The sequence below is a fragment of the Diaporthe batatas genome (genome assembly GCF_019321695.1).
Source record: "Diaporthe batatas strain CRI 302-4 chromosome Unknown Contig00006, whole genome shotgun sequence".
Classification (NCBI taxonomy): Eukaryota; Fungi; Ascomycota; class Sordariomycetes; order Diaporthales; family Diaporthaceae; genus Diaporthe; species Diaporthe batatas.
The window spans coordinates 2553903-2572587 of NW_025408553.1; the positions used below are offsets into that span (position 1 = coordinate 2553903).

General features: G+C 31.2%; 2 protein-coding genes across 2 annotated transcripts; one reads left to right on the forward strand and one right to left on the reverse strand.

The window, feature by feature from the left end:
* Positions 1–1035: 1035 nt before the first annotated feature.
* Positions 1036–2999, forward strand: KVR01_006340 (uncharacterized protein; the record flags this gene model as incomplete). Its single annotated transcript, XM_044792471.1, has 3 exons — positions 1036–1158; positions 1361–1628; positions 1804–2999. The coding sequence occupies 3 exons, from the start codon at positions 1036–1038 to the stop codon at positions 2997–2999; spliced, it is 1587 nt and encodes a 528-aa protein (XP_044645143.1).
* A 7222-nt stretch (positions 3000–10221) lies between these two features.
* KVR01_005902 (uncharacterized protein) lies at positions 10222–12341 on the reverse strand. The gene is made up of 2 exons (XM_044784009.1): positions 11835–12341; positions 10222–11771 (listed from the first exon to the last, which is right to left on the reverse strand). The coding sequence occupies exons 1-2, from the start codon at positions 12193–12195 to the stop codon at positions 10603–10605; spliced, it is 1530 nt and encodes a 509-aa protein (XP_044644705.1). The 5' UTR covers positions 12196–12341; the 3' UTR covers positions 10222–10602.
* Positions 12342–18685: the final 6344 nt, after the last annotated feature.

An 18685-nucleotide genomic window follows, 5' to 3' on the forward strand; every position in this document is an offset into this window, starting at 1 on the left:
GGTGTTCTCGGCGATGTGTTGAGCAAGCACCTTCAAGGGGAGTCCCTTAAACTCGATACACGTTGTCATTGAGGGCCTAATAACGGCAGAGGCGTTCAGCACGTGCGAGCGCATCCGACCATCTCAACCCAAAGCCTCCCTGGAGCCGGCGTCCTTGGGATGGCGCGCGGAGCGGGTCGGGCAATGCGAGCTAAGGCGGATAGAGTTTGGATAAAACACGTCCCTTAGTCACTCAGTCTTTATCTCATTGGATATTGGGCTACAGCACAGGGGCTCCCGGCTAGAGTCCCCATATCCTGGACTGGTCTACTGAAGACCAAGAGACTAACGATCCTTCGGAGTGGGACTAGCTTTAACGGCATCGACAATCGTTCCAACTCTGTGCGTTCGTTCATAATGCGTGGGTTATCACTCGAACTATTGGGTCTTGCTCCGTCTCCGCCGAGTCCTTGAACAGTCTCATCTTTGGACGGCAACCCAACTTGCCAGTTCGCAAACCATTAGGCGCCATTGATATAGCTCCCCGAGTCTCGAAGGTGGTACCAGGCCGTGCCATAAGCCTGCCTCATTTCCAGGTCATTCGTCCCCCTGCACAGTCTAATCATGCAATGCGAGGGCGGGTGCAAAGGGTCTCAGTACTTCTGTCTACTACCTACCAGTTGACCTACCCCTAGGCAATGACTCGACCAGGGCCACGTTCTACTCACACAGCCAGCTCTCTTGTCCCTCGGCAAGTTACGCGCTCCCACCCCGGATAGACGTGCCGGCCTCTTCCAGATCGACAGAGACTCCTCTTCTTTACACCATCACTCTCCGGTGGGGCAGCCTACAGCAGCACCTCCAGTCAGACTAACGATTTCGAGGCATGCCCTCCGGATGGGTCCATCAACGTGGGTTTGAGGTTGACAAGACATAACTGAGCGCGCCGCCCATGGGCCAGCGTGTAGCTCAAGAGGCCGTTTCCAAAGGTACCCAGCCGTCTCCTTTGAGCGTCAACCACTCGTTCTTGGCAAAATCGTGCGTTCTTACGCGATCATGGCTTCTTTACAGCCAGATGCCGTGGGCCGCACCACGAAGAAGATGGCAGCCACGTGTGGTGCCTTGACTCTGGCATCGCTGGTGTCACCAGTCTGCGCCACTTCTCGTGCTGGGACTTGTGTAAGTGCACTCATTCGCTCTGTCATCCCATCTCACCCTGCTTATCACTCTCCATCGATCTTGAGCCTGCTACCGCACCACGATCTGCTGCTAAGACGCAGGATGCTTAGCATTTGACTTTGCTTTCTCACCACACCATTACCACCACCACCCAATATGTTTCGCACAGACTCCTCCACTAACAATGCCACCACGTGGATAGTGCTCGGCACTTTCCTCCCAGCCGGTCCTGCAGGCCAAGACCTACTATCCCAACACCACACTCTACTCGGACCGTATGTCGACATACTGGTCAGTAAGCGCGGCCTTGGACCCATGGTGTGTAGCCCAGCCGGAGACGGCTGAAGACGTCTCGTCTATCATCAAAACTCTTACTGCCAACGACTGCCCCTTTGGAATCCGCGGTGGTGGTCATGGCTTCTTCGCACTGTCCAACAGTGTGGCCGACGGCGTGACGATCGATCTAGGCTGTAAGTGAGCTTCACGAATATGAATCCAGATCGAGGACCCTGCCAGGATAGCATCGGCCTGGTATCTTGAATTCGAGAATCATGTAGTCACGATTCAGCATGCCAATGTTCCCACGATGTGTCGTTTTACGAATCGAACGTGTGTCCAGCTACTGACTCTCTCACCCCCGAACAGACCTCAACACAACCACATACGACGCCAGCACCAAGATAGCATCTGTACAGCCTGGCAGCCACTGGCAGCAGGTCTACGATGCCCTCTCGCCTCAGGGTGTCACCGTCGCCGGCGGCCGCGCCGGCACGGTCGGCGTGGGCGGGTTCCTCAGCGGCGGCGGCAACAGCTTCTACGCCGCCTCTCACGGCATGGGCTGCGACACGGTGGCCAACTTCGAAGTTGTGCTGGGAGACGGTTGCATCGTCAACGCCAACGCGGACGAGAATTCGGACCTCTTCCGCGCGCTCAAGGGCGGCTCAGGGAACCTGGGCGTGATCACCAGGTTCGACATGTACGCTATCGAGTTCCCCAACGCCACGGACCCGTCTATCTGGGGCGGCATCTTGATCTACGACCTGAGCGCGGGGGATGCGCTCATCGATGCCATGGTGAGCTTCACCGAGGCCGCGGCGGACGACCGCAACACCAGCTCCATCATGTACTGGGCGTATCTGCCGGCGCTGGGGGGCATGATCCTCAACGCGGCGCTGGAGAACACCCTGGGCATCGAGAACCCGCCCGCGGCGGAGGTGTACCTCAACGTCAGCGGCATCACGTCCAACACGATGCGGCGCGCCGACCTGGCGGTCATCACGGACGAGCTGGGCGCGGGCCAGCCGGCCGGGTTCCGCAACAACTGGCGCACGCTGGGGTTCCAGAACGACGCGCGCGTGATGCGCTTCGCGGTCGCGGCGCACGAGCACGCCGTGGCCCAGCTCAACGCGACCATGACGCCCGACAGCGGCTTCAACACGCTGTGCATGTTCCAGCCGCTCAACAACGTCATCGCGCGGCACGGCGCCGACAAGGGCGGCAACGTCATGGGCCTCGACTACTGGATGCGGGGCGGCGACGGCATCATGTTCCTCGCGACGCTGGCTGTCAACGGCGTCGAGAACGAGGCCAACGCCGCGCCTATCATGAAGAACTGGACCGACTCTGTCGCTGCGTATGCGGACGGGCTTGGCCTGGGCTGGGGGTGGCATTATCTCAACTATGCGTCGCCTGATCAGGACCCGCTTGCTGCTGTCGGGCCAGAGAATATCGCCAGTCTGCAGGCTGCCTCGGCCAAGTATGACCCTCATGGTGTCTTCCAGAGGCTGAGGACGTCGGGCTTTAAGATCCCGGAAGGGGTAGAGTGGCTGGGTTCGGAGTAATGGTTTTGGGCTAGGACCAGTGCCGTTGAAAGCTTAATAGTTCATGTACACGATTTATAGAAAACAGCTATTCATCCATTTACACTTGTGACAGCTGACGACTATTATCAATCTACATTGTGCCTTGATCATCACGTTCTGAACTTTGGAATGGCGAGTGTTACAATATTGGATTAGACCCATTAATGGAGTTGGCATCCGCAAGCGAAAAGTCACTGGTCAATTGTGACACAAATCCAATGTAGGTTCGGATGTGCTCTTACACTTGGGTATTCCCCGGCCCAGACAGTAACCACCCTCTGTGTATGTCGTGCCACAGACTTGGAACCAGTGCCCGGAATGCAGTCCGGAAGGTACCTCAGCAACGGGATTACATCGACGAGGCATGCCCCAGGGACGGTGAATGGAGCAAATATTCCTACCAGTCGGTGGTTGATTTAGATCAGAGAGTTTCAAGGCGGGTTGCCTGAGTAAGGTGGCCGTATATAATTTTGAGGAGCATCGAACCGGTCACAGTATTACCAGCATTAGTTATCTGCTATTACTGAATAATGGGCAGTCAAGTTCTTGCGTAACTGGTCCGAGTCTCGGAGAGAAATTTTCGCATCTTGTGCCATTTTCCACTCTTGGAAGATTGGCAACGTGCTTTACTCATCTTCGCCGTGTATGTCGGTGTACGAACAGCATAATCAACTCCAGAAGTCCCATAGTATCATAATATTTATTATAATACAAGCGACTTGAATTTGATTGCGAAGAAACCTGGCTGCGAGATCTGCTTCTTGGTTGTGGCAAGTCGTCACGGCTAGGTACCGACTTTTCAGCGACGGTCTTCGGATATGTTGAGTGAGCATAACCCCATTAAGACTTTTATACCCGGTTCTATGTAATCAATGCACTAAAATGTAAAGGAATTGAATAGAATAGTAAAATTCATATAGAAAGAAGGCAAACTAGCCTAGGTAGGCTTACACTAAATCTACCTGTCTTCTAGTCCAATTCCACCCCTGCCAGAAATGGTTCCTCATTACTACCACCCCTAATCTCTGAAAGCTCTGGGAATTGTTGTCTACTTGATGTAGAACAAGCACGCAAGGCTTAGAAGGCTCATACCTGAAGTCATCCACACGTGGGCGACCCAACAACAAAACATCGGGCTTCTCAAATATTGACTCGTCGAGGATACGATCTGCATTAATACTGACAAAAAATTCGGACATTATCGAAACTCCGTATCTTAAAGATTCTTGCTCCTCCTCATACTCACATGATATATCTGAGAGTTGATCAGCATCACACGCTCGGACAAGCTTTGCAGGAAGAATGTCTCCTTCGACAGTGAGGACAGCATTTTTGACATCTCCCAGGTAGGCGTTTTTCCCCTTGTCATTGTAGACAGCGTGGTAGCTTTTGAACTCAACTGACATTTCGCATGCACTGAATTCTATTAGAGTCGAAATGGAGGCCCAACTCCATGTAGGCAGGTTTTCCGAACGAGGCTCTGGGGAGGGACTCATTGCGGCCCACGCAATGTTCTGAGAGATATCCTCTTGCCACAGACCACACATGTAAGTCCATTGTCTCTCTTTGCCGAATACTTCAGCGATTCCAGCCAGTGCAGCTAGTCGGTCCTTCGGATATGTGAATTTCAGTTGGTTATAGTCTTCGAGGATATTGGGCCAACTTCGAGAGGAAATTTGTCGCTGTATTCTGCGAGAAACGTAGTATGTTTCGGTACTACCCTTCTCCTTCGAAATGTTCTTATCGATGTCATTACTATCGTCCTCGTCGTATCGTGCGCACTGACAGACTGCGTGATCCTGGCACCGCCACATGATTTCACGATTCAGAAAGAATAGGGTCCGAGGAGAGAGAAGAACTTCCTGATAGACCCAGCCCCGGCCAAGCAGGCCTTCGGTGTTGACGAATTCCTGACGGTAGGGTCCATCTAGAGTGGAGCTATAAAGGAAGGGGTGCTCTGGTGGCTCCTCGATGCGTGCAGTGTAGCCTCCAGGTAATGTTCCTAGAAGTGCACCCCGGGCAGTCTTGGTTGGATCGCTGAATAAGCTATCATAGCTGCCTTGACTTTTGGTCGCTGAGATCGTAAATGCGGCATTCTTATATATTGATGCCATAGATCCGGCTTCACGATCCCAGTCCGTATTATCACCTTGGATGATACATAAGCAATCAATCCACAGGTACTTGATGTGGAACCGACTGAGAACATATATCGTATCCTGCACTGTATCCTCTTTTAGAAGCTGTTATTGGCGGCAACGAGATCCATATCTCCACAAAAAGCTAAGTGCTAGGGGTTTGAAGGCGAACTTACTGAGGCGCGGCAACTTAGCGGCAAGAATCCCCCTTTCCGTCCTTTGATGCATGTTTGATGAGGAAAGTGAGATCTCTTCAGTTTCTTTACTCCATCGGTGGCTCAGTGTGACATATTGTACAGGCTCAGTCACCGTTACCAGCCACACAACTGTGCCATTGGACTTGTGCTCAAGGCGAAGGAGACGAGTTGGTTTATAAGAGCACCTTACTGGTTGGCAATTGTGGTTACGAACACACGTCTCCCACCAAAGTTTCGCCTGGTCAAGTACATGGTCATCCGCAGTTGACTTCATTTTGATGGTTCCAAGTCCTCTGCAGACGCGATTCCTCAAAGCTCTAGGAAAAATAGGGCCCTTGGTCAAGTCTTCGTATGAAAAGGTCAAGGGTACAACGAAAATGAAGCGTGAGGATGTTCCATCAGACTTGGTAACCTCGAGATCTCGGCTTTGGCCGCCCGCGAGTTGCCTTATGCGCCCATTGATCGCTCCATAGGAACGTGCAAATTTGAGTATGTTGCGGCAAAATATGCAATCGCGGTTGGAGGATGCTTCAATTGCCTTCAGTCCGGGTGCATCGAAGTAAGGCCAATTTTGTTGATCGGCATCGAAATTTGAGGGCCGGGCGCCACTCCCCAATGGGAAGAGACAAACGCCGCAATCGGGATTGCCAGCATGACGAGATGGTCCGTCGCGGCGTTCGTCAGAGTACGTTAAAGACCAGATATCCACAGGCTCCCGGTGCGTTGGTAGAATTGACAAGACTCGGCGCTTTAGTCGATAATAGAGTTCTCTCGGCATTGTGAATGGATTGATTGCCCAGGTGGAGTGTTGATGTTGTAGCTCGTACATAGCGTGTTGGTAAGGTGAAAAAGCAGCTCAACTTGAAACGTGCATGCAGGTAGATGTTGGTTTGCCACAGGGTGGAGATAACTCAAGGCAGCTTTATAGATTATATAAGGAAGTAGGTAAAGTTTTACTTATATAATATATATTTTTAAAAAGATATAATATAAATTTACTTCTATTTTATATCTATTTAAGAATATATATAATACTTTTATATAATATTAGATATTAAAAATTTAATATTTAAAAAGAATATAATATTAATAATAATAATTATAATATAATAAATATTTATAATCTTAACTCTATAATATATAAATAAAATTAAAAGTATTACTTTTATAATAATATTAATATTATAAAGAAATTATAGTAAAATTAATATTTTAAAATAATTATTATATAAATAAATTATATTAAAAGAATTTAATTAAAAGTTATTTTTATATATATATTTTATAATAAAACTTTTATTAAATAAACTTTATATTTTTATTTAAATATATAATTAACTTTAAAATAATTTAAAATAAAAATAATTTATAATATAATACTTTTAAAATTTTAATAATAAAATATTAAAACTTTTAAAAATAATTTTAAAAATAATTTATAAAAAATAAAAGAAAGTATAATAAAGTTATTTTTCTTTAAGTTTATATTTTTATTATTAATAATTATTAACTTTTTAAAAGCTAATATCTATCTATTTAGCTTTAATATCTACCTACCTAATAATTTCTATAGACCTACCTAATACTAACTTTTTATATATAGGGTCTATATAAAACTATATATTTAATTAAAATTCTCTAAATTTTTAATACTTTAAGTATAAACCCCTTTTAATATACCTTTTAATATACCTTTTAGTATACCTTTTAATATACCTTTTAGTATACCTTTTAAACTACCTTTTAAGCTATATATATTTAGGTATTAATTAAGTATTTAAATATTAACTAAATATTAAAAGGTTAGAAGTTTAGAAGGTAAAAGTAAAAACTATACTCTTTCTAGCCTTTTAACACCCCTTTTAATTCTCTAATATTTTAAACTTCTAACCTTTTAATATTTAATTAATATCTAAATACTTAATTAATACCTAAATATATATAGCTTAGAAGGTGAAGGTATAGATAAAGGTGTAGGTAAAGGTATAATAAAAGAGGCTTATATTTAAAGTATTGAAAATTAAAGAAGGAAATTATATTATAAAGTTTTTTAATGCTAACTTAAAAAGTATTTATAAATATAAGAAAGTTATTAAAAAAAATAAGTATTAGGTAGGTTTAAGTAAATTATTAAATAGATAATTATAGAAGTTAAGTAGGTAGATATTAACTTACTTTTAATAATATAAAAAGTATAATAAAAAAAGAAACTTTAAAATTCCTTTATAAAAGAATTATAAAAATATATATAAAATAATTAAAACTATATATATAAACTTTAAATTAAAAGATTAAATAATTAAATAAAAATAATTATATAATATAAAAGAAAAATATAATATAATTAAAGTTAAAAATATAATATTTTAATTTAAATTAAAATCTTTTATAAATCTTTTAATCTTTATAATATTATAAATTTAATTAATATTAATTAATTTTAAAGTATTAATAGTAAAATATAATAAATTAATTAATTAAATAATATATAAACTATTTATATGTTTTTAATTTTATTATTAAATTAAAAATAAATAGTTAAAGTTTTAAAAGATAAAATATAATATTTCTTTTAAAGCTTAATTTAATTAAGTTTATTATATAAAACTTTTATAATAACTTTATAATTATTTATAATATTATTTATTATTAAAAATACCTTTTATATTAATATATTAAATTATATTAATTTAAATTAATATTATTAATTTATTAAAAATTAAAGTTATTATAAATTATAAGCTATTTAATTTTAATATTATTAAATACTATATATACGGTTATTATATAATTTAAATCTTTTAAGTTAGTTAAAATAAATAAAAATAAAGCTATTATTCTCTTAAAAGTTTTAACTCTATTTAAATAAATATCTATTTAATAAACTTAAAAGACTATTAACTCTACTATATTATAAGTAAAACTACTTAAAAGTAGTTATTTAACTTACTATATTATTAAATTAAAAGATAATTAAATAAGGTAATTATACTCTATTATTTAAGTTTATAATTTTAATAACTCTATTATAAAAATACCTATTAATAATTAAATCTATAATTATATAAAAATAAACTCTACTTTAAAAGAAGTTATTAATATTTTAAATAATTAATATATTTTTAAAAAGTTAAAACTATAAGTTTAATTTAAAGGAAATTAAAATTTATAAAATCTTAAACTTAACTTTAAATTTAAAGGTTTTAATTTAAAGTTTATATTTATAAAAATAAAAACTTTTATTTAATTTAAAAAAGTTTAAATTAAATTAAAAATTAAATTAAATTATAATAAAAGAAATTAATTAAATAAAAATTAATTAGAAAATTATAATTATAAATCTTTTAACTTTATATTAAAAAGAGAAATAAAATTATATATATATATATAAAGCTAGTGTCTACCTATCTAGTTTTTATAGCTACCTACCTAGTAATTTATTTAGATCTATTTAATACCTATTTTTCTTAGTAACTCCCTTATATTTATAAGTACTTTCTAAGTTAGCGCTAAAAGACCCTATAATATAATTTCCTTCTCTAATTTTCAGTACTTTAGGTATAAGCCCCTTTAGCACCCCTTTGGTATACCTTTTAGCACGCCTTCTAGCACGCCTTTTAGCACGCCTTTTGGCACGCCTTTTAGTATACCTTTTAGGGTATATGTATTTAGGTATTAACTAAGTATTTAAATGCTAACTAAATATTAAAAGGCTAAAAGTTTAAAGTACTAAAGGGTTAAAAGGGGTGCTAAAAGGTTAAAAAGAATATAATCTTTACCTTTACCTTTTTAGCCTCTAGCCTTCTAGTATTTAGTTGGTATTTAAATACTTAATTAGTACTTAAATATATATAGCCTAAAAGGTATGCTAGAAGGTGTGCTAGAAGGTGTGCTAAAAGGTATGCTAGAAGGTATATTAAAAGGGGTTTAAAAGGGGCTTATACCTAAAATACTAAAAATTTGAAAAATCCTAGTTAGGTATATAGTTTTATATAGGCCCTTTATATAAAAAGTTGGTATTAGGTAGGTTTATAAAAATTACTAGATAGGTAGCTATAAAAGCTAGGTAGATAAATGCTAGCTTATATATATATATATATATATAAATTATTCTTTTTATTTTTAAATTTTATTTAATTAAAATTATTATATAAAGCTTTTATAATAATTATATAATTTATTATATTAATACTTTTAATTATATTTTTAATTAAATATTATAATATAAATTAATATTAAAGTTATTTTAAGTTATAAAACTTAATTTAATAATAATAAATATAATATAAAAATATTTAATTTATAATATACTTTAAATATATACTATTTAATTAAAATAAATAAATATAAAACTATTCTTACTTTAAAAGTTTTAATTTAATTTTAAAATAAATATTTAATAAAACTACTTATTAATAATAATTTAATTAATTTATTAAATTAAAATATAACTTTTAAATTAAGTAAAACTATTATATTATTATATATAATTCTAAATTTATAAATTTAATAACTTTATTAATATTTTAATAAAAGTTATAAACTTTTAAAATAAATATTTATTAATTCCTTTTAAAACTTTAATTATTTACTTTTAATTTAATAATAAAATTAAAGAAATATAAATAGTTTATATATTTATTAATATATTTTATTATTCTTTAATATTAAATAAAATTATTTTAAATTTTTAATAAAATAAATAAATTTTATTATAATTTTAAAAATATATAAATAATAAAATATTATATTTTATTTATTAAAAATATTATAATTTAAAAAATAATAATTAAAATTAATATTTATATAATTATATTATAATATTTACTAATATTTAAATAAATATATTTTTATATTATTATTAAATATATTATTTATAAAATTAATTATTTCTTTTAAATATTAAACTATAATTAGGGTAGGCACAAATGGGTGCAAGCAAGTAATTGGGCGCAGCTGGCGCCCCGGGCGCCCCACAGGTCGACCTACGGAGTACCTAAGGCTTCGCCTATACAACCACTTAGCAGTTAGCTTTCCTAGCAACCAACCACCATACAGACTTCGATACAACCTCGTTGCCCCATCAGCTCTTCCACAGTAATACTAATGGAGGACGAGTTGCGCGAAAATCATTGAACGTCTCCCTTCTATCATATGCTGAAACAAGGGTATCACTGACACCACCTCTCTATTGCACGTGGTGTCCCACGAAATTCCATCGCCGACCTGTAGACCCTCAACCTGTGATCACTCGCTCTTCTTACCATCGCGCCCACCACCACCGCCCCTGCCGCCCCTCACCATCTCGCTCTTGACCCTCTCCTCCTCGGCGTCCAAGTCCTCCTCGTCGCCCTCGTCATTGTCACGGGTGTTACCGCGCTTCTGCTTCTCCTTCTCGAGGGCCTTCTTGACGCGCTTCGAGTACGAGAGGTCCTTCATCTCGTCCCAGTCGACGTCGTACTCGGCGGCGATGGTCTTGATCTCCCTGCGCAGGCCGTTGGCCTCGCTGACAAGCTGCTCCCAGCGGTGCATGTCGAAGCCCTTTGTCTCGTACAGGGCGTTCTGCCGCTTGCTGACGGTGACGTTCATGGCGGCCTTGTAGGACAGGTCGCGGCTGATGTACATGAACCACAGGTAGCCGCCCATGATGGTGGACAGGCCGACGAGGTAGGTGACGGGCTCGACCAGGTCCCAGCCCCACTCGGTCTGGAAGGTGACGTAGTAGACGACGCCCCACCAGCCGGCGAGGGCGGCGAACCCCCCCTGGGCCAGGCGGTGGGCGGAGCGGTGGGCGACCTCGTCGCACTCGCGCTTGATGCCGGCCAGCTCCTCGATCTGGCGCGACATGCGCCGCAGCCGCATGCGCATGTAGTAGGTGCGGTCGTTGAAGCTGGGGACCGACACGTGCATCTCGAGGTTGTAGCCCTCGACCTCGATGGCGAACTCGCGGCCCCTCGCCGCGTCGCGGATGAAGTCGCCCATCTCGGTGCTGCTGCTCCACCGCACCCACGCCTTGTCCTTGTCGGCGGGCGTGTCCTCGGCCTCGTGGCCCAGCCCGGAGTAGGACGCCACGTGCGGGTTCTTGGGGCTGTCGTCCTGCCCGTCATCCTTGGCCCGGGCCTCCTTGCGGGTGGTCGGGCGGTTGTCAGATGCGGCTGAGTCTTCTGCGCGGAAGTAGATGTTGGGGATCTTCTCCTTGCCGTCCTCGACCACGGGAGGCAGCTCGGCCTGGATCAATCGCTCGACGTAGGAGAGGGGCTGCTGAGGGTGGATGAGGAGGGCGAGTGGTTGGATGCTGTCGTTAACAGATATGGCGCGGCCGTAGTCTTTGGTATTATTCTCCTTGTCCTTCTCGACACGTAGGGGTAGGGGGACGATGAGTTTGAGGAGTCGGGTCGGCGTGGTCAAGAGTTTGCCTGTAGATCGCGTGGCCTGTCAGTGCCATGTGAATGCGAGCTGTGCTCGATCACAGATCTCACCTTTTGTGTTAGAATTGAGGTCTGGGACCTGTTCAGCCGGGGGCTTGTCTGCGTCTTCTCGTAGCCATGGCCGTTTGACCTGCTTCTCCTTCACCCTGACCTCCTGCTCGTCTGGATCCAGACCTTTCGGGTCCGAGGAGTGTGGTGCTTCGGCGGATACATCTCTTTGTGCAAACGAGGAGTGAGTGAAGAGCCTGCTGCCGTTGAGGCTAGTGTGACATGACGATATCCTTGTCGATCTTCTCGTGGCGCGAATGGAGGCAGCAGAGATGTAGGGCGAGGACGAGAGCCAGGTTGTCGAGGTCGCGAATGGTTTCGACGATGCGAGCGTGCACGGCAGTCGGCGGAATGCAGAGGCCATGTCGGGCTCAAAGACCACGTTGTCGCAGTCACTTAAGCCTGGAGGATGCCTTCATCATGGGAGGTCGGCGCTCAATAACAATCAGAGGACCAAGGGCTCGGCTGGCGTTGTATAGGTCGCACGCTTTCCAAGCTTTGGGAGCTGCTGTTCCGGGGCAGCAATCGAGGTTACGGTGACGTCACCCTCGCGTACCCTGGTGGCACCAGGCCGCCTAACAAAGCCTCACCCAAACAGGATGTCAGCTGCTCCACTCCGTCATCTAATCTTAGCACCCCTTTCATGACTAAAAGCTGTATTCATGACCTTGAGGAGCAAGGCAGAAAAGCGACCTACTATAGGTTGGTTCAAGACCCTTTTCTTTGTCTGTTATTTCCTCTCGAATTATTATCTAGGCAAGCTTACATTAGAGTGGAGTACCCTAGTGTAGTCCCCTAAATTCCTTGTAGTGGCTCACCTAGGTATTCATGTAAATGTATAAGCTAGCTATTTTCTAACTTTTATGCTTTTATTACTTTCTCTATATTTAATTATTAAATAGTACTTAAAGAATAAACTAATATTTAAACTATAATTTATTAGATTCTTTTTATTATAGAAACTATTTATTTTATATAAATTATAATAGTATAAAAATTTAAATAAATAAGTTTAAATTTTTCTAAATATTAAAAATATTTAAAATAATAATTATATTTTTAAATTATTAAATTAATTATTTTATTATTATTAAACTTTTAAATAAAAGAATAAAAGAATAAAAGAATAAAAGAATAAAAGAATAAAAGAATAAAAGAATGAAAGAATAAAAGAATAAAAGAATAAAAGAATAAAAGAATAAAAGAATAAAAGAATAAAAGAATAAAAGAATAAAAGAATAAAAGAATAAAAGAATAAAAGAATAAAAGAATAAAAGAATAAAAGAATAAAAGAATAAAAGAATAAAAGAATAAAAGAATAAAAGAATAAAAGAATAAAAGAATATTATTTATTTATAAAAATAAATACTTTTATAATATATATAATAATTAAATTTAAAATTCTTAATAATTATAATATTAAAATTAAATATTAAAGATTTATAAAGTAAAAAAATATTATAAAGTAATTTTTCAATAAAATAAAGGTTTATACTTAATATAATTTATTTAATATATTATTAAAATTATTATTAAACTATTTTATAATAATTATTATTATTTATTATATATATATAATATTTCTTTATAATATTAATTTATTAATATAAACTTTATATATTAATAGATTTTAAAATAATAAAAGTATTATATTTAAATCTTTTTTTATTTTTATTATAATTTTAAAAGCTTTAATTAAAAGTTAATAAATATTTTATAATATAATATAAAAATATATTTTATTTTATATAATTATTTTAAAATAAATATTATAATATTTAATTAATTTTAAAATATTATAAAAGTAAATATATAAATTATTTATATTTTTAATTTTATTATTAAAATAAAAATAAATAATTAAAGTTTTAAAAGAATAAAATATAATATACCTTTTAAAAATTAATTTAATTAAATTTATTATATAAAACTTTTATAATAACTTTATAACTATTTATAATACTATTTATTATTAAAAGATATTCTTTTATATTAATATATTAAATTATATTTAATTTATTAAAAGTTAAAACTATTATAAATTATAAGCTATTTAAGTTTAATATTATTAAGTATTATATATAAAGTTATTATATAATTTAAGTCTTTTAAGTTAATTAAAATAAGTAAAAATAAAAGCTATTATTCCCTTAAAGGTTCTAGCTCTACTAAAGTAAATACCTATCTATTAGCTTTATAAGTAAAACTACTTAAAATTATACTTTATTATTTAAGTTTATAAATTTAATAACCCTATAAAAGAAGAAATAATTATTAATAATTAAGGTTATAATTATATAAAAATAGACTTTTATTTTAAAGAAAAGTTATTAATATTTAAAATAATTAATATATTTTTAAAAACTTTAGAGATTATAAACGTAATTTAAAGGAAATTAAAATTTATAAATATCTTTAACTTAAATTTAAAGGCTCTTTTAAATTTAACTTCTTTAAAAAATATTAAAAGGTTTTAAAAAAGTTTAAATAAAGTTAAATAAGATTATAATAATATAATATAATTAAATAAAAATTAATTATAAAATTATAATTATAAGTTTTTAATCTTATATTTAAAAGAGATTAAAGAATATATAAATAATTTTTAATAATTAAATTATTTAAATATATTATTTATTAAATAATAATAAATAATATAAAAGTTTTTAAAAGATATATTTATATATATTATTTGTAATATATATATATATTAAAAGTTTATTTATATTTCTTTTTTATTTTATAAACTTTTAATTTTTAAAATTATTTTTATTATTAATATTTTTAATATTTAATCTTTTAATTATAATATAAATTTTTATATTATAATTATTTTTAATTTAAAAGTAATTTTAAATTTTTTTTAAATGAATTAATATTTATAAAGAATAGAGATTTATAGAGTAAAAAATAGAGAGAATAGAGTAATATATACCCTTAGTATACTAACTATAATTTATACTATTAATTTACTATATAAAATAATAATATATTGTTATTAACTCTATATCTATTACCCTATATAAATACTACTTTTATTACTTCTACTTACCTCTATTACTTTTACTTACCCCTATCGCTTCTACTTACCCCTATTGCTTCTACTTGCCCCTATTACTTCTTTTACTTTAGTGGTTTGCTACTACTTTCCTTATTGTCGCTTAGGGTGCTTTAATGAGTCCTTAAATATTTAAATCTCCTCTTAAGTCTCCTTTTTATAGATGAGTAGGTCTATAGGCTAGGGTGTAAAAAGTACTTAGTTAGGGTGGTGTAGGTAGTGAGGTAAGGTTGAATAAAGCCTTCTAATTAACTAGCGGTACTTCTTACCCTATACCCTTTATTTTTTATTCTATGAATCTCTATTCTCTATTTATATATTTTATAAATTCATTTATATATTTAATATTTTCTTTTATATATTTAATATTTTTTTTATAATTCTTTTATATTTATAATTAATTTTTAAATTAATATTAAATAATTTTATAATATAAACTATTTTTTAAATTTTTAATATTTTAAGTAAAAACTTTTTTTAATACTTTTTTAATACTCTTTTTAATACTCTTTTAATACTTTTTAATTTATAAATATTTAAATAGAAATTAAATATCAATATATTTATTAAATATTAAAAGATAGAAAGTAAGAAAGTAAAGATAAAAATTAATATCTTTTAATTTTTAATATTATTTTTAATTTTTAATTTTTAAACCTTTCACTTTTTAATATTTAATTAATATTTAAATATTTAATTAATATTTAAATATATATAAATTAAAAGAGTCTTAGAAAGAGTGTATATTAAAAGGTATTAAAAAGTATTAGAAAGTAAAAGTAAAAAGTATTAAAAAGTAAAAGTAAAGAGTATTAAAAGTTTAAAAGAGGTTTATATTTTAAGTATTAAAAATTTCAAGAATTTTAATTAAATATATAATCTTTTATAAACTTTATATATAAAAGTAAGTATTAAATATATAAAAAGAAAATATTGAATATATAAATTAATTTATTAAATATATAAATATTAACTTTTTTAAATATAAAATTTTAAATATTTATTATTAAATTAAAATTTACCTATCTAACTTTTATATCCACCTAGTTAATAATTTTTATAAACTTATTTAATATTACTTTTTTATATATAAAGTTTATATAAAACTATATACCTAATTAAAATTCTTTAAACTTTTAAAACTTTAAATATAAACCTCTTTTAAACTCCTTTTAACACTCCTTTTAACACTCCTTTTAGCACCTCTTCTAATATTCCTTCTAGTACCCCTTTTAGCACCCCTTTTAACACACTTTCTAGTATACCTTTTAGGTTATATATATTTAAGTACTAACTAAGTATTTAAATATTAACTCACACTTTTTAACACCCTTTTTAACTTTTTAATACTTTAAATTTTTAGTTTTCTAATATTTAATTAGTGTTTAAATACTTAATTAATATTTAAATATATATAGTTTAGAAGTATATAATTTAGAAAGTATATTAAAAAGAGTGTTAAAAGGGTTTATATTAAAAGTATTAATAATTAAAGAATGAAATTATATTATAGAGTCTTTTAATATTAACTTAGAAAGTATTTATAAATATAAAGTTATTAAAAAATATTAAATAAGTTTAAGGAAATTATGAAATAGATAGTTATAAAAACTATATAAATAAATACTAGTTTTTATTATTATATAAAAGTATTATATATATTTTTAATTATATATAAAATAAAAGTTAAATTAAGTAGAATAAATTTTATTAAATTTATATAGTTTTAAAAGTATTAATAATTAAGTATAATAATTATAATATATAAAATTATAAATTTAATTTTAATCTTTTATAAATTAAAAATAAATATTTAAAATCTTTATAAAATAAAATATAATATATTTCTTAAAATTAATTTAATTAAATTTATTATATAAAATTCTTTTAATAACTTTATAATTATTTATAATATTATTTATTATTAAAAGTAGTTTTATATTAATATATTAAATTATATTTAGTTTATTTAAATAAATATTATTAATTTTAATATAAATTATTTTATTAAAATTTAAATTATTATTAATTTTAAATTATTTAATTTTAATATTATTAAATATTATATATAAAATTATTATAAAATTTAAACTTTTAATTAATTAAAATAAATAAAAATAAAATTATTATTTTTAAAAACTTTAATTTTTAAATAAATATTAATTATATAAAATTATTTAAAAATAATTATTTAATTTATTATATTTTATTAAATTAAGAATAGTTTTTAAATAAAATAATTATATTTTATTATTTAAATTTATTATTTTAATAATTTTATTAAATTAAACCTAATTATTAATAATTAAATTTATAATTATATAAAAATTATAAGTTTAATTTAAAATAAATAGTGTATAATATATAATAATTTTAAATTTAAGTTTAAAAACCTTTTAAAATTTAACTTTTTTAAAGAAAATATTAAATAAATTTAAGAAAATATTTAAATAAAATTTAATTAAATTATAAATTATAAAGTATTTATACTCTTTTAAATATAAGGTTGAAAAACTTATAATTATAAAATTTTAATTAAGTTTTATTTAATTATTTTATTATGTTATAATTTTATTTAATTTTTAATTTAGTTTAAACTTTTCTTTAAATTCCTTTAGTTTTTATTTTTAAAAGAGTTAAAGCTTTATATTCCTTAAGTTTAAGTTTAAGATTTTTATAAATTTTAATTTATTTAAAATTAATTTTAATAATTTTTACTTTTTAAAAATATATTAATTATTTTAAATAATAATATATTCTTTTAAAATAAAAATCTATCTTTATATAGTTATAAATTTAATTATTAATAACTTTTTATTTTTATAATAGAGTTATTAGAATTATAAATTTAAATAATAAAATATAGTGACTTTATTTAATTATCTCTTAGTTTAATTAAATAATTACTTTTAAGTAGTTTTACTTTTAATATAGTGGAGTTAATAGATAGGTATTTATTTAAATAAAGTTAAAACTGATTAATCTATAGTCTATAATAACTTTAACCTTTAATAGATTAATAATATTAATTTTAAATTAATATAACTTAATATATTAATATAAAAGATATATTTTAATAATAAATAATATTATAAATAATTATAAAGTTATTATAAAAGTTTTATATAATAAATTTAATTAAATTAATTTTTAAAAATATGTTATATTTAATTCTTTTAAGATTTTAATTATTTACTTTTAATTTAATAATAGAATTAAAAAATATAAATAGTTTATAATTTATAAATTATTTATGTTTTTAATTTTATTATTAAATTAAAAGTAAATAATTAAAATTTTAAAAAATAAAATATAATATACTTTTTAAAAATTAATTTAATTATATTTATTATATAAAACTTTAATAATAATTTTAATTATTTATAATATTATTTATTATTAAAAATATTTTTATATTAATATATTAAGTTATATTTAATTAATTTAAATTAATATTATTAATTTATTAAAAGTTAAAGTTATTATAAATTATAAATTATTTAGTTTAATATTAAAAATATTATATATAAATATTAAAAATATTATATAATTTAAATATAAATATAATTTAATTAAAATATATAGAAATAAAACTATTATTTCTTTAATTAAAAGTTTAACTTTACTTTATAAATAAATACCTATTAAATAAAATTATTTAAAAATAATTACTTAACTTATTATATAAACTAAAAGATAATTAAATAAAATAACTATATTTTATTATTTAAGTTTATAATTTTAATAACTTTATTATAAATAAAAGAAGAAATAGTTATTAATAATTAAATTTATA

Coding starts and splice junctions, on each gene's coding strand:
- KVR01_005902 (XM_044784009.1), bottom strand. CDS start 12,195: ATGGCCTCTGCATTCCGCCGACTGCCGTGCACGCTCGCATCGTCGAAA. Junction 11,772..11,834: donor CCTCAATTCTAACACAAAAG/GTGAGATCTGTG, acceptor CGCGATCTACAG/GCAAACTCTTGACCACGCCG.